The sequence below is a fragment of the Tiliqua scincoides genome, chromosome 1 (genome assembly GCF_035046505.1).
Source record: "Tiliqua scincoides isolate rTilSci1 chromosome 1, rTilSci1.hap2, whole genome shotgun sequence".
Lineage (NCBI taxonomy): Eukaryota > Metazoa > Chordata > Lepidosauria > Squamata > Scincidae > Tiliqua > Tiliqua scincoides.
The window spans coordinates 115,427,920-115,443,122 of NC_089821.1; the positions used below are offsets into that span (position 1 = coordinate 115,427,920).

Below are 15,203 nucleotides of genomic sequence, written 5' to 3' on the forward strand. Positions count from 1 at the left end.
TAGAGAAGATGATGCGGAAACAAAGTGACAAATGACTTCTTGCTGCAGGCTATTACATGATTTTGGCAGGCTTATGAAATGTTTCAGTCACTGCTGTGACTTACAAGTACATCCTATCATATGTATCACAAGGTTATATATCTTTGCATTCATTTTGTTCAAGGAAGCCAAACAGCTGAATTTAAAACAAATAACAAACAGAAAAAACCCCAAATACATTTGGAAAGAAAAGTCTTTGTTACTTCTATTGCAAAAATAAATGCATCCCCAACCCCGCCTCAAACTCACAGATTGTCCATCTTCTCCTGGATCTCCTTTGTCTCCAGGACTGCCAGATGGTCCTGCAGGACCTCGATCTCCTACACGACCATGAGCACCAGGATCTCCACGAAGACCTGGGGGACCTTCTTTGCCTGATTCACCGATAGGCCCGGCTGGACCAGTAGCCCCCTAGAAATACAGGTTGATTAGTAACGCAATTGAAGCAAGCTTGTCTATTTATTTATTACATTTGTATCCTGTCTTTTTTCAAGACACCATATATGGGATTTCCAGCCGGTGGCCCATTTAAGCACCAACCAGACCCAGTCCTTGGCTTTGGCAAACTTGCTGTGTCACACGTCTTCCAACCATGCCCTGGGACACTAACAGGTTATGATAAGGTGAGTAATGAAAGCCATGCTTGGAACAATTAAACTATGAAATACCGTGGACAAACCATAGTTTAGCAACATCTTAGTACTGAAATATGACTAACAGCCTATAGCGAGCCGATCTGTCTTAGCAAATGTATGGCAGCTTTTAAAGACCTGTATATAATCTAAATATGTGGCCATTATTTTTTACTTTATGATGATTCAATAATAATACAATTGGAAAATACAGTTTTCCAACACAGAACTATTAATTTGGTGTCTCTCAATTGAAATCCATTGTTACCTTCAACTTCTACTACTCTTCATAACAGACAGATGTCACATGCCTCTCTCCCACTCCCTTCTCACAAGTCTGTTAAGTAGGTTGGTCTGTGGTGAGTACACAGGCCAAGGTCAGCCAGCAAGTATCATGATGAGCTGGCATTTGAACTTGGGTCTCCCCACTCTGTCCAATACAATACCCCACAGGTATCTTAGCTAAGTGAAAACAGAATTGGATCAAACTTCTGCTAATACAATAACTTCATCTATAATACCTTTCCTTTAGAATGTGCATTTATTAATGAACTTTTTCTTTAATGTATCAGAAGAATAAGGTTTGAACTTACAGTAGGTCCTGGGGGTCCAACTCTTCCAGCAGACCCAGGAAATCCTGTGGCACCCTAGAAATATATAGAAGTACATAGGGCTTGGCAACAATTTTGCACTATTTCTATATAAGGGGCATGCTTTTAACACATAATCATAATGCGTGCAATGAACTTTTATATTAAGCAAGACCTATACATATCCATCAAAATCAAGGTCAGCCGATAGTCTGAGATGGATAAAAGTCTTATAGCTTTAGGTGACGAGTCATAGAAACCTAATCTACTTACTGGGGGGCCTTTAGTACCTCGACCACCTTTCAGACCAGGAACCCCAGAAGGACCCTAAATGGAAATGAGAACAAGATGTGAGTGGGGGGTGGGGGATATCCAATTAGCATAATGGGTACAAACCAGTGCTATCTTTCAGTTCCTCTTCTACTTACTGGTGGGCCAGGAGACCCTGAAAGTCCCTGGGGTCCTGGGGATCCAGCATCTCCTTTCTGCCCAGGTTCTCCAGGTTCACCTTTCACACCGGGTTGACCATCGGGGCCCTGGAAACATGAAAACACATAAATCACATCCAGTAAGAAACTATTCACAGTTTGTCATTCCAACAGGGCATGTTAGAAACAATCCTAGGCATGTCTACTTGAAAGTAAATCCTATTGTGTTCCGTGGGGTTTACTCCTTGGAAAGTGTGTATAGGATTGCAACCTAACAACCATTAACAAGCCCTACTGCATACAGCATTGTAAAGTTTCCCCAAGCATTTTAACCAATTTCAATGGATAACACAAGGTCTGGAAGCAAAACCACACAAAACAAAATCAATCAGTTAGCTAAATTAAGTCACAATTATTTTGATATGTCTTTCAGTTCTTATCACTCGTTGGTTCCACTTTGTTCACCTGCTTATAATCTCCTGAATGTATGCTATGTGTCAAGGGATGGTGTTATATACCCCTTTTGAAGTCGGAGTAAATTCTTGGTGCAAAAATGAGGCCACATAAATCTCAAAAATCCAATTATCAGCAAGATGTGTTTATGACCTCCTTCTACAGCTGATATGCCAGTTAATTAAAAGATGCTAAGAACATAAGAACAGCCCCACTGGATCAGGCCATAGGCCCATCTAGTCCAGCTTCCTGTATCTCACAGCGGCCCACCAAATGCCCCAGGGAGCACACCAGATAACAAGAGACCTCATCCTGGTGCCCTCCCTTGCATCTGGCATTCTGACATAGCCCATTTCTAAAATCAGGAGGTTGGGCATACACATCATGGCTTGTACCCTGTAATGGATTTTTCCTCCAGAAAAATGCTAGTGCAGTACTCATGTTTTCAGAATTCTTAAGAGTGTTCAGCATCCTTCAGTATGAAAGACAATTAAGTCAATGCCATAATAGGTAATCATTAACAGAAAATTACTAGAAATAACAAGTTTCACATACCGGAGGACCACCAAAACCAACTGAACCAGTGGGTCCATTTTCACCACGGGAACCCTGAGCAAGAAATTTAGAGGAAAAAAGTTTAAAAAGGTATTCAGAATTTGCTTCTGAAATTCATGTTACATATCACTCACATTTCTACATTGCGGAAAAAAGAGTAGGAGTGCAAGCAAGGTGGGCCCAATGAATCATAAATGGATCACACTATCATACATAAGATAAAATGCTACCATTTTTTTCAAAAATGCTAGTAAAGGCATAATTTACTTACAGGAGTTCCACGTGAGCCGGGAGGTCCAACTAATCCTCGAGGGCCAGGTTCTCCCTTCAGAACAAGTTTACAATAGGTTATCGTACACACTTCACAACTGATAAATAATGTAATACAAAAAGTGTTGGCTTAGTTGCAAAACTTTGTTTACCTTTTCACCAGCAGGACCTGCAGGGCCAATCGGGCCTAATGGTCCAGGAAGACCCTGTTAAAAATGAAGATAAATGAACCTTCAGTGTCCCAAGTTTAAAGACAATCAGCTGAAGCTATTACTTCTGATATTTGGTTCTAGCATTCTATCTTCACCAATCACATAATCCAACAAGGGGGAAGAAACACTTCAGCCCATGTACTTAACTCTGGGCTAGACAATGTCTTGTTTTTTTGTTTTTTTGTAAACATACGTTAACTATCTTTCTCATTCTTGAGCAAATATGATGCTACAAGCCACACTCAGCCTGATCATAGAAGAAAAAGAGCTTAATTTCTGAAAATGCTAGAAATACTTTTATTTCTGTGCAAACATTATATTCTTCTGGTTAACATTTATGACTTTCAGCACAACCCTATGCACACTTAACAGGCAGTAAGTTCCATTGAACAAAATTGGGCTTACTTTCTAGCAAGCGTGCATTGGATTGTGCAGCTCATGTGCCACTGTACTTGGGCAAGGAAGGACATTTTAAGAGTTTCCAGTGTATCAGTAAGTGAGGCTGAATTGCATGGAAAAACTGAGAGCATGCTTTAGACCAGTGTTTCTTAAAGTGTACTCCTAGGAGCCCTGGGGCTCCCTGAGACACCTTCAGGGGCACCACAAGCCACCATCTGCCCCCTGCCCAGTTTGCTCATCTGTTCCTCCCAACTCCCCTGTTTGTGACTCTTCTTCCTCATTCCCTTCCTGTTCTGGCTCTTTGCTGATATTTGGCTTTGGGCTCAGTTCTGCACCTCTCTGTTCATGCACTAGCACTCTGGGGCTCCCCAAGACTCCAGAGACTGAAAAGTTTGGGAACCACTGCATTAGACCATTGCAATGGAATGCACCGCGTAAAACACTTGAGAATTACTGTTAGTCTAGTAGTAGCAATAATAGTACATTTGGAATCACCAATTTTGATGTTCTCAGGCATCAAATCATTATATGCTAGCTGGTGGAACAAATATAGCTTTTATATGCTAAAGGTATTATCAACACAGCTGCTGATGGGTACCTTCAAATGACAGAGATACTTTAATTCTAAAATGAAAATGACAGAGACGTGAAGAGATTAGAAATGAAAGGAAGACTTGCTCTTTCCATTCAGTCCCCTAAGATGGCACTCGTAATACTCAATACTAACCATGTGGCCTTATGTGACTATGTGTAGCTAATTCCCATCACTGTGCATTCCTGATTATATAAAGAACAACCACAAATAGGATTCACAAGTGAAATGTTTTAGTAAGAGAAACAATAAATTCACTCACTCGTGCACCATCATTTCCAGCTGTACCTTCCGATCCCTTTTCTCCTACACTGCCCTGGAAAAGGCATAACAAACATTCAAATTATTTACAAAGGCTGATAAACAGAGATGGGACCAATTCTTCTTGGACAATAAAGAAAAGGACTTACCCTGTCACCTTTGGGACCAGGAGTGCCAGCAATGCCTCTCTCTCCAGGCATACCCTGAAGACCTGGAGGTCCTTGATCCCCAGGAGTCCCAGAAGGACCTGGATTACCCTGAAATTAATGGAAATGAAAACAAAATGATTGATTCTGAAGTTATGAAAAGGATGTTAAGACAGCTTCTGACACCGGAGGGAAAAATCTGACAAAGAATAATTTTAATTTTATTATTGTTTTTCCTTAAGGTTTCCCAAATTTTTATCATTTCTGTCTATAATAGATAACAACAAAAGAAGAGCCTTGCAGGATCAGGCCAAGGGCCCATCTATTCCAGCTTCCTGTATCTTCCTATATCACAGTGGCTCACTAGAGCCTCTGGGAGCACAGGGACCACAAGATAACCATATCGTGTTGCCACTCTCTTGCACCTGGTGTTTAGAGATAGGCTACCTCTAAAACCCAAGGGTTGCATAGAGTCATCATGGGTTGTAACCTATGAATAGATTCCTGGTTCTGATGTTATGTGAGAGGAAAAGAACTTCCCTCTATACATTCTATCCATCCATATTAATTTGCAATACTGGAAGTCATGCTGATAGCAGCTATGCAATATCAAGGAATGCTTACTTCTGCACTTTAGAAATGGGCTATGTCAGAAGGCCAGATGCAAGGGAGGGCACCAGGATGAGGTCTCTTGTTATCTGGTGTGCTCCCTGGGGCATTTGGTGGGCCGCTGTGAGATACAGGAAGCTGGACTAGATGGGCCTAAGGCCTGATCCAGTGGGGCTGTTCTTATGTTCTTATGCACCAAACTTAAGGCATAGTGCAATGATATCAAAGGAATGTGCCTTGAATTACTTTTAAGGGATGCTGAGTGTTTCTCTTTCCCACTTTTCCTGATAATTCTGGATTTAGGGTCCAATCCTGATCTTTTTGCTCCGGCCAACTGCCGGCCCATACTGTTGCAAATGTGCTGTAAAGCGCGTTTTGTGAGCAGTACCATAGGCCCAAGGCTGGAGCTAGCCGGAGCTAGCCCAGCTAGCCAGAGTACCACATGGCGGAGAGGTGAGTAGGGGTGTGGGGGAGTCGAGGGAAGGCGTTCCAGGGGGGAGGGTGGGGAGGAGGCATGGTAGGCGGAGGGAGTGGGGTGGGACCGGCGGAGCTCAGCTCCGCCAGATCCAAGGCTCTGTGTTGGACCTTGCGGCCCAACACAGGGCTTCTAGATTCTGCACCAGTTAAACAGCCAGTGCAGAGTTGAGTAGCCCCATTGTAGTGCTGAGTCCCTTACTTGGAGAACGGGAACGAAGTCCCCTTCTCCCAAGGAGCTGCCGCTGACTGCCCAGCATGATCAGGATGCCATGGCAGCCGTTTTGGCGCCATGGCAGCTACCTGCACTGGCCAGCTCAGGATTGGGCTGCCCCCAGTCACTTATTAAGATTTGACAAGGTCACCATCTTGCCAGATTTTCACATAATGCATGCAATGTGTAATTGGAACTAGGATTTTTCCATAGCGGTTCACATACACACCGACATTCACACCTACCTTTGGACCATCAGGGCCTTGCCCTCCAGCCATTCCCTTCTCCCCCTGAAGACCAGATGCTCCTGGGTTTCCTCTCTCACCCGGATTGCCACGTTCACCCTGGAAATAGATTGAAAATGATCTCGTGTACAGTGGATGTGATGGTAGAGACGTTCATGACTATAATAGTGGAACAAGCAGCACGTTGATATTGAACATAATAAACCAATGCAAAGCATTGTTTGCTCATACTGGTGATATTTTTGTACAATACACTGGACCACATATGTAGTGTTCTTTTCTCTCACTCCTTTTCGGCAGGAAGCACAAGGAACAGTTATGAATTATCTAATGCTTTTAAGGAAACAGTAAGGATAACATAGTGCAGTTCTGTATCTATGCAAGAGCACTTCTGTTTCAAATAACACAGGGCATTCACACAAAATCAAGGGGCCCAAACTGGATGATGCTTACCTCTTGATCAGACCCATTGTATGGAGGGGAGCAAAATAATGCTTATTCTCTACCTACCCAGCATAGCTGTCCCACACATTCATGCAGCACTATAGCATGTTAAATACTGCTCACATAAAATCTAACACAGGCAGATTGAAATAGTGCAATTTAGCTTCAAATTCAAAAACAGGAATCAACCAAATGATTTTTATCATGCACAGAATGTAATTTGGGTAGAAACATAATTATGTGCACAATTTCTTGTGGCCTGAATAATGGTAGCAGGGACAGGTGTGCTTTTGCTATCCTAAGTGGTGAGCTAGACTGGGAAGTATTATCTAATCCAGTCCAAAAAGTGACTCAGAAATGCCAAGAGCAGTTAAAGCAATACTGGTAGTTCCAACTGCAACACTAATATTGGTGCACAGAGAACAGACTGAGACCATCCAAAATATTTCTAGCTATACAGAAAAGGAGATTTTGAATGATGGAAACCCTGTACAGAACATGCTGGGCTCCATAAAGGAAGACTAGCATAGAAATAGGACAAGTAGTGCAAACACACATACATACAAAGATAGAGTAATTGAATAAATGAAACGTTCCAAGCGCCTGGACTGAATGGAATAGTGATGGAAAGAAAAAAACAATTAAAATGCCCAAAAGATTCCAAATGAATAATTTTGAATCCTGAAAAATCTGATTTTAAAACAAAAAAACTTGGGTTTGACATATCACGATGCACTGGAAAAAAGGAACTGTAAACTTCATAATGACATTCAACTTTGTAGTGTTGAAGCTTGTCATTTGTATTTTTGAGTTTCTTCAGGGAAGTACCTGAATTTGTGATCATTTGTGTTTCAGATTTTGAAAATATCCTGGAAGTTTGCTTCAAAATCCCCCCTAGCGAAAAACAAAACTTACCCTTGGACCTAAGGGACCAGTAGCTCCAGGATCACCAGGGACACCCTGTAGAAAAATGGAAATTGTGACTCACTCCACATTCTACATTCTGAAAATTCAGATATTTATTTATTTATTTGCATATTTACATACCGTCTTTCCCCAGGTAACAAAACCTGGCACCCAAGACACTTCAAAACACACACACAGACAAATAATAAAATCACAGACACCACAACACAGCAATAACCATAAAACAGAATGCCTAAAACAGGTGACATAAGCATAAAAACAGTAGCCATAAAAGTATAGAAACCACAGATAATACAAACTTTAGGAGTTCTCTCCCAGTATCCCCTGCCTATCAACCAACCCACCTACCACCAAAAGCCATTTGATATTTTTTTAAAAATCTTCAAGCCCCATCAAAAAGTATCCAAGGACGCAGTGGCATCGCTAGGGTGGTGCAGCCCGCACAGGAAGATGCACATGGGGAGGTCATGCGCTAAAATTGTGGTTTATAGGAATAATACCATCATGTTACATAGTACCATTCAATGTGAAATTTACAGCAGAATACAATGAAAAAAAGAATAAAATATCTCAATTCTATCAAAAGTTATAGCCAAAAAACCAGAAAAAAATGCAACTGTTTTATGTAACTAAAAAGTACATTTCCTTAATTCAAAATGCACCAATGAGACTGATTGTTCGCAGAGCCAATAAAATGTTATTATGACACAGCATGGAACCAATAAGGTGTTAGTAAGGTGATACCTTGGGGGGGGGGGTGACACCACTAGCGACCAAAATCATGGTTTGTAGGAATAATACCATTGTGTTATATACCATTTGCTGCATAATTTACAGCAGAACACAATGAAACAAACCACTTTGAAATATTTCTATTCTATCAAAAGGTATGGCCAAAAAAACAGTGGAGGTAGGGCAATGGTACAGCACCAGACCCACCACCTGCCTACTTGTCCCGCCTACTGCATGGGAGGAGGTCCATCATGGGGGTGACCTGCTGGCCTCCCGCACCGTGCGAGGCAAACCATAGTGATGCCATTGCAAGAAGGCAGCTGATCATAATTTGCCCAGGAAGTGATTCTGTATTGTGGGGGAGTGGGACACTTAGAATGCTCTTAGAATTCCTCTCACTACTGCCCCCATTGTTTCAGTCAAGGGCAGTTCACAAAGAAGATAGACTTTATTTCACTATGAGAACAGTGTGGTGGTTCTGGTGTTGCACTTAAACTGAGAAGTTCAAGGTTCAAACCCCTGCTCAGTCATGAAGCTTCCTGGGTGACTTTGTGCAAGTCTCTCAGCCTATCCTACTTTGCAGGGTTGTGGTGAGGACAAGGGGAGGGAAGGAATCATGTACATCACCCTGAGCTCCCTGAAGGAAGGGTGGTAGAAAAACCAAGGAAATTAATTTTAAAAAACAAACTCCTTTCTGCACATCCTTATTAGCGCACATTAATATTTCTGAAGGGAAATTGTCCAAGGTGAAAACAAGATACTTTACACCAGTCCAGCAAAGGTCTCGGATTGGTGCTGTTGCTCTTATCAGTGACAAGTTATAAAGCAATTACCTGATCACCTGGTTTTCCCCCCTCGCCTGGAGGGCCTGGAGGACCAGGTAAGCCCTGGGGGGAAGAAAATTAAGCAAAACAATGAATGCATGCATAAGAGAATATTTATGAAATGTTGCCCATCTGGCATTTTACATTGACAATAATATACGTCATTTCAGAAGAACCATTGCTCACATACTTGAACAATTACAGAGGGTGAGTTCACAGATTATCCAAACTCAAAAAAAGAGGTATGCATGCAGGATCAGTGATAAGGTAGAAATTCAGCCCTGGCTACAAACTTATTACTTTTTGAAACTCATTGGAATGTTCCACTTTTGGTTGTATTTCTCCTCTCCAAAAGGACACAAAAGTTAGCAAGCTTATTACAGGGATGCAAACTGTAGTCAGTTAAATCATGTTCAAATATTTATAGCACAAGACTATGCATGTTTACTCAGAAGCAAGTCTCATTAGCTTCAATGGGCTTTACTCCCAGGTAAACCCACAGGGTGTCTGCTTCTAATACTGAGCATAACTTTTCATTACTCTATGGTAAATTACTACACACTCCTCCAATATCTCAAAAACAAACATTTAGTGAGATTGTGGTTAATATGGAGATTTATTTAAATTTGATTAGCTGGATAAATATTAGAAACTAGAAATGGTTTGTGTTGTTTTATAATCCAACTTTTTATGTAGCAGGGGAACTTGGAATTTTAACAGCTCATGCTCTTGTCTACTCACGTCTACTCAGAAGTCCCACTGAGTTCAGTGGATCCTACTCCCAGGCAAGAGTGTATAGGACTGCAGTCTAAGCCTTCCTTATAGATGCCTAAGGGCCTAATCCTATGGGCTGCAGTGCCGGTACTGGGCTTCAATGCTGGGCTTCAGCGCTCTTCAGTGCCAAGAGCTCCCGGCAGTGAGTATGGCCAGCTGCTGGTGACAGGGATTTTGGGGGGAAGGGAAGGGAAGGGTGGGAAGGGGGCAGAACTGGGTGGAAGGAGGGAAGGAGTGAGCCCAGGAGAAGGGTGGAGACAGCAGCAGGCTCTGCCACCACATGTAGTGGAAATGCAGAAGATTCCCCCCCAAGGAGACTGGGTATAGTGTCAGCAGTGGCCCCTTGTTTTGACAAGTCTGGGAAGTACACTGATAAAACCAGAACTTTTGGCTTTCAATGGGTGTGGTTCATAGCTGTAACCTAGTAGAGATAATGAGGACCTTGAAGAGAAAGGTGACAGAATCATTGCCAGATGGGTGTGGAAGTAGAGGGGGGGGAGGAAAAAGAGAGAGGTGTGTGCATGCGCGTGTGAGGCTGTGCAGTGCAGGCATCAGAGATTGATGGTGATTTCTGGAGAATGTTGTGTAGCTGCTGAGCTATAAAACAGTGAAGAACCATGGAATCACTGCTGCAGCCAGAGGACCTGCTGACTGGAACAGAGAAGAGGAAGGAGGTCTCTTGAAACTTGAACTGGTGAGCTGCTCGCCAATTGCCTTCACAAAGGTGGTGGAGTTCACCAGGGCTTTGCATATAACTAAGACGGACTATTATGGATAAGGGAAGATAATTAGCCTAAAGTAAGCATAAGGTTTCTAAGTCTGAAAAGGGAACTTGATGGGACACTGTTGCGATGTCCCAGCCGGAAGGCCCTGGCCTGTTTCCCTTTAAGGGGCAGGGGCAGGGGGGAGGCAGGGAGGAGGCAGCTATGCGATCCCTAGGATCCCTGCAGGGATTGGGATGCACTCCCCAGTCCCTGCAACAGCCTGTTGGGGGTGTGGGGAGCCTTGCACGAGCGCCTTCAGGGCTCCCCAGCTTGTTAAAAATGAAAGTGGAGTGATCACACTCCACTTCCGGTTTTGCAGATCCCAGTTGCTCCACTTTCACTTTCTGCATGCTGGGGAGCCCTGTAGATGCTCGCACAGGGCTCCCCACACCCCCAATAGGCCACTGCAGGGACTGGTGAGTGCATCCCAGTCCCTGCAGCCCTCCTGAGCGATGCGATCCTGGGGATCGCATCACTGCCTTCCCCCCGCCCCCACAAGGACTTACAGTGGTGCAAACTCTCCAAGAGAGTTTGAAAACCGCTGCCATATCCTAACTTCCTCCAGGGCCAGGATACCTGACACTTGTCTCCTCAGTTCTGTACCCGCTCAATAGCAGGTGCAGATCCAAGGAGACTCACTGGGGAAAGATAGGATTGGGCTGTAAGCCAGCAGAGATGAGACTTCAGAAGTGGTACCTTGTATATAGAATGTACTTCACACGGACATGAGAGAAGCACAAGATTTTTAGTGTACTGATGATAAATGAAGCCCGAGTTATTCTGAGGGTTTTAGTGGCTTTTATGAGTTGATTTTCTTGCTGTCTTATACTAGTTTTATAGATTTTCTTCTGCTTTCAAGTTCTTAAAAGCAAGTTTCTATTTATTTTACATGCATGTTTTATTGCTATGTTTGCTGTATTTAAAATAAACTGTTATTGATTTCATTTCTGTGAACTATTTTTTATACTTTTAATAGTAAAGCAACACAACTGTTTAAAATACATGCTTAAGTAAATAAATAACAGCTGTGGCTGATCAACTGATATGCATGTTTCACTGCTCATATGAGTTGCATACTTGAGCAAGCAATGCAGTATCAGAGAAAACAACTCATGGTAGATCAGGCATGAGGTTCTTTGACAAAGGATTTCCAGTTTTGGAGCATCATGCAAACTGATAAAAAATCTATGATTTCTCATCCAGCTTTACATTGCTTATGTTAAAGGGCCACTAGTATAAGTACCATAAGTACATAAGTGATTGGCCAGCTCAGGCAACATAGGATTTGGTTCTTACTGTGCAATTCAAGGACAAAATACAAGACAAAAATCTAGACATACATTTTTATCCTTAGGTATGATACAGTAATTAGTAGACAAATAAATTGTCTTTGATCCCATTGGAAGAAAAAATTAAGCAGAGGATTTGACCTGCAATCCTATACGCACATATCTGGGAGTAAGTCCCACTGAACTCAGTAGGACTCACTTTGGACTAGACATGCATAGGATTGTGCTGTAAATGTACTGTATTTAAAGAGGGGATACTGTTCTATACTGCAGAGATAGCACCAACACGTTCTGCCAAATCCATTCAGCCTTGACAATCATAATTCATGGCTTTGTAACCTGAAACCTGTAAAATGCACTGTAATGTACTGTAAAATACATTATAAAAAACTGTCATGAAGGTTGTCTTTAAGACTTTGAGAAAGTTGCTCAACAAGAGTATCTTACATCTGTGCTTGGTCTGCTTTAGCTCTCATTGGCTTAGTTTCTGGTACATGATTATAGATATTGTCTGCCTGGGGATACAGGCAAGAAGATGGTCTTATCCTTCTAGATAAGTCCATACGCTTAACAAATGAATGGAATATGAAAGACCAGAGAAGCATCCTCAAAAGCTATTTCTTAGTTTCCTTCTCCTGGAGCATCCCAGGATCTTCTACAAGTTACCCCATTCTTTCACTTTGTGTGACTGACGTTAGATGGTTAATTAATTGTTCTGTTATTTTTCTTTAAATACCATATGCAACAAAGAACTCTTGGGATGGAGTGGGTTAAATTAAAAATGAAATTGAAATATATTTGCCTGAAAGCCTGTAGGACCTGGGGGACCTTGTTCTCCTCTTTCTCCTGCTGGTCCCTGTAAAATAAAAACATAAGCATTGTATTATAATTGTACCATGAACAGTTTACAGCTTCATCTTTGTCTCCTGAATGTGCTAATAGGAAAGAATTATCCATTATTGTTTCCTATAGTTTATTTTATTGTAGCATGTAAGCAATTTGGCCCACGATACAAGCCAACAGCATTCTCATCAAAAGTTTATTTGACCTTTTGTTGTTGTCATTTATCATTCATTCTTATGCACAAAATTTCTGACATAATTTTTTTTCTCCTACATATCAGGAGTCAATGAGAAGAATAACATAAGACATCTGGACACCTATAGAGTGACACTCTAGACCAGGGATGTCAACTTCATTTTATATAGTGGGCAGGATAGCATTCATGGTGCCTACTGAGGGCTGGAAGTGCCATCATTAAGCAAGAAGTAAAGTCATTAAGCAGATGACAGCCAGAAAAAGCACTTTGTTCTCACATAGAAACTGATTAGCTGCAAATGACAAAAGAAAAAATGTGAAAATTTTCAAGATATGGGGAAACCAATTCACAGTTCAGCAGCGGAGAGATGCTCTGTAAAGTGATACTTCAGCAGAAGTGGTGCTGCTGAAAGGGCGGCCTGCATGATAATTGGATTCTTCCAGCACCTCAGCAGATCTCCCTTTCTCACTCCTCTTTGTCTGCCCCTTACCCCATAGCACCTTCTGAGGCCTGCTTCCATCTCTCCCTCCCAGAACCTCTGCAAAAACAGTGCTACTGAAAGGGCAGTGCTGGAACAGCCCAATTATCACGGGGGCTGGAAAAAGAGCTTCCAGGGGTCACATTCAGCCCATGGGCCTTATGTTTGACACCCCTGCTCTAGACAATACAGAGAGGTTATGTTTTTCTTCTGTACACTAATATCACCGTTAGTGCCAGGGGTATGTTCCTAAATACCAGAGAGTTGTCTGAAACAACACTATGGGAGTCATCATTGAAAGAAACTGGAATGTTGGCCAGAAGGTGCTGTTCCTGCTGGCCACAATAGCTGTCAGTCAGGATAAAGAGTGCTGTAGCATAAAGAAAATGATATTATCAGAGGTATTACTGTACCAGCACAACACATCTTCTTCAACACTGTTTAAAGAGGGGGCAAATCTGGGAGAAACTATAAGTTCAATTTTCAGTCTCTAGTATAATATAATATTTCCGAAAGCAGTTTCTCTATGGATTAACGTCAAAAAAACATAGAGCTCAGGCATATTTGCTCTCTTGTCGCCAAACTACATGATCATTCAACTCATATTTTGCTCTTACGTGTTTCTTTTTTACATGTAAATAGCCACAGTGGAGTAGGGAGAATATCAGGATTAAGATTGCACCTCATGAGGGGTTAACCTCATGAGAGGTTAACCCTTCAACTGCAGTCCCAATCCTGATCTCCCTTTGAAGCTCCTCCTGACACTTAAAAAAATTAAACATGAAGGGCCAAACTAGTTGTTTAACCATAATGTGCAATCTGGCCCTCCATTGCTACTTAGCAGCTCTCCTACAGCTCTCCAGTCTACTCTGTGTCACACATATGCACATTTTGTACTGTTTATTGTTTTAATTTATAAAACAGTCTGAGACTCCGAAAAGAACGCTGACAGTAGACATTTTTTAAATGAATAAATATTCGTATACATCAAGATCTTTCCACCCTCCTTTTTAAATGGAAGCATCAGGAAAACTGGAATATGCCTATAAGATAAGCACAAACAACTCACGTCATGAATTACTTTAGTGGCATTTCTATTTTTGGAGGCACCTACATCAGAGAGCAACTGGTACGAGAACAGACTGCGCAGACACTTTTGTCTAGTAACTTACGGATGGACCAACAGGACCAGCTGGACCAACTTCACCATCTTTACCAGGAGCTCCCTAAAATGACATAATTAAAGACAATTTGGTGAAGACACACAAAAGAGGAATTATTGTGTTCTTTAGCCAACAAAAAGTACTAAAATACTCACTCGCTGTCCAGGGACGCCAGCATTGCCTGCCTCTCCAGGTTTTCCAGGATCCCCCTAATTTGTGAAAAGGTATAAAGTATACTCTTTATCCTGCATTATAATTATAAAGTTATATTTTAGTTTATAACTATCTTGATTAATAAATGTTCATTGTTCCACATTATATACTTACACTACCACCTTTTGGCCCAGGGAGTCCCATGCTCCCTGGCTGGCCTCTAATTCCAATTGAACCTGCTGGACCTGGTCGACCGTCTTCTCCTGGAGCACCCTATAAAAAACATCAAGCATGAATGAACATCAAGCATGAATGAATGTTGGCAGTTAAAAATATTTTGATCCAATTTGCCTGTTTCTTATAGCAAGTCATGCGTAATTTGGTTTCAGAACCATTCCTAAAATCAATACAGTCCCCCAAAATCTTAATTTGTTCTTTCAAATATTAGTGGCATGGCAATGTTCTGGAGTGGAAAGAAGCTGTGGCACAGAGTCTGT

At 41.9% G+C, this 15,203-nt stretch overlaps 1 protein-coding gene across 1 annotated transcript in view; it reads right to left on the reverse strand.

Annotated features, from left to right (window-relative positions):
* COL5A2 (collagen type V alpha 2 chain) overlaps positions 1-15,203 on the reverse strand; it is a 177,599-nt gene that overhangs the window by 20,650 nt on the left and 141,746 nt on the right. The window contains exons 27-42 of the mRNA XM_066612123.1: positions 14,881-14,979; positions 14,709-14,762; positions 14,563-14,616; positions 12,676-12,729; positions 9,056-9,109; positions 7,479-7,523; positions 6,120-6,218; positions 4,581-4,688; positions 4,433-4,486; positions 3,120-3,173; positions 2,969-3,022; positions 2,698-2,751; positions 1,690-1,797; positions 1,535-1,588; positions 1,265-1,318; positions 289-450 (exon numbers count right to left, since the gene is read on the reverse strand). Of these exons, the coding sequence (XP_066468220.1) occupies positions 289-450; positions 1,265-1,318; positions 1,535-1,588; positions 1,690-1,797; positions 2,698-2,751; positions 2,969-3,022; positions 3,120-3,173; positions 4,433-4,486; positions 4,581-4,688; positions 6,120-6,218; positions 7,479-7,523; positions 9,056-9,109; positions 12,676-12,729; positions 14,563-14,616; positions 14,709-14,762; positions 14,881-14,979 (1,161 nt within the window). The remainder of the gene's footprint in view (positions 1-288; positions 451-1,264; positions 1,319-1,534; positions 1,589-1,689; positions 1,798-2,697; positions 2,752-2,968; positions 3,023-3,119; positions 3,174-4,432; positions 4,487-4,580; positions 4,689-6,119; positions 6,219-7,478; positions 7,524-9,055; positions 9,110-12,675; positions 12,730-14,562; positions 14,617-14,708; positions 14,763-14,880; positions 14,980-15,203) is intronic.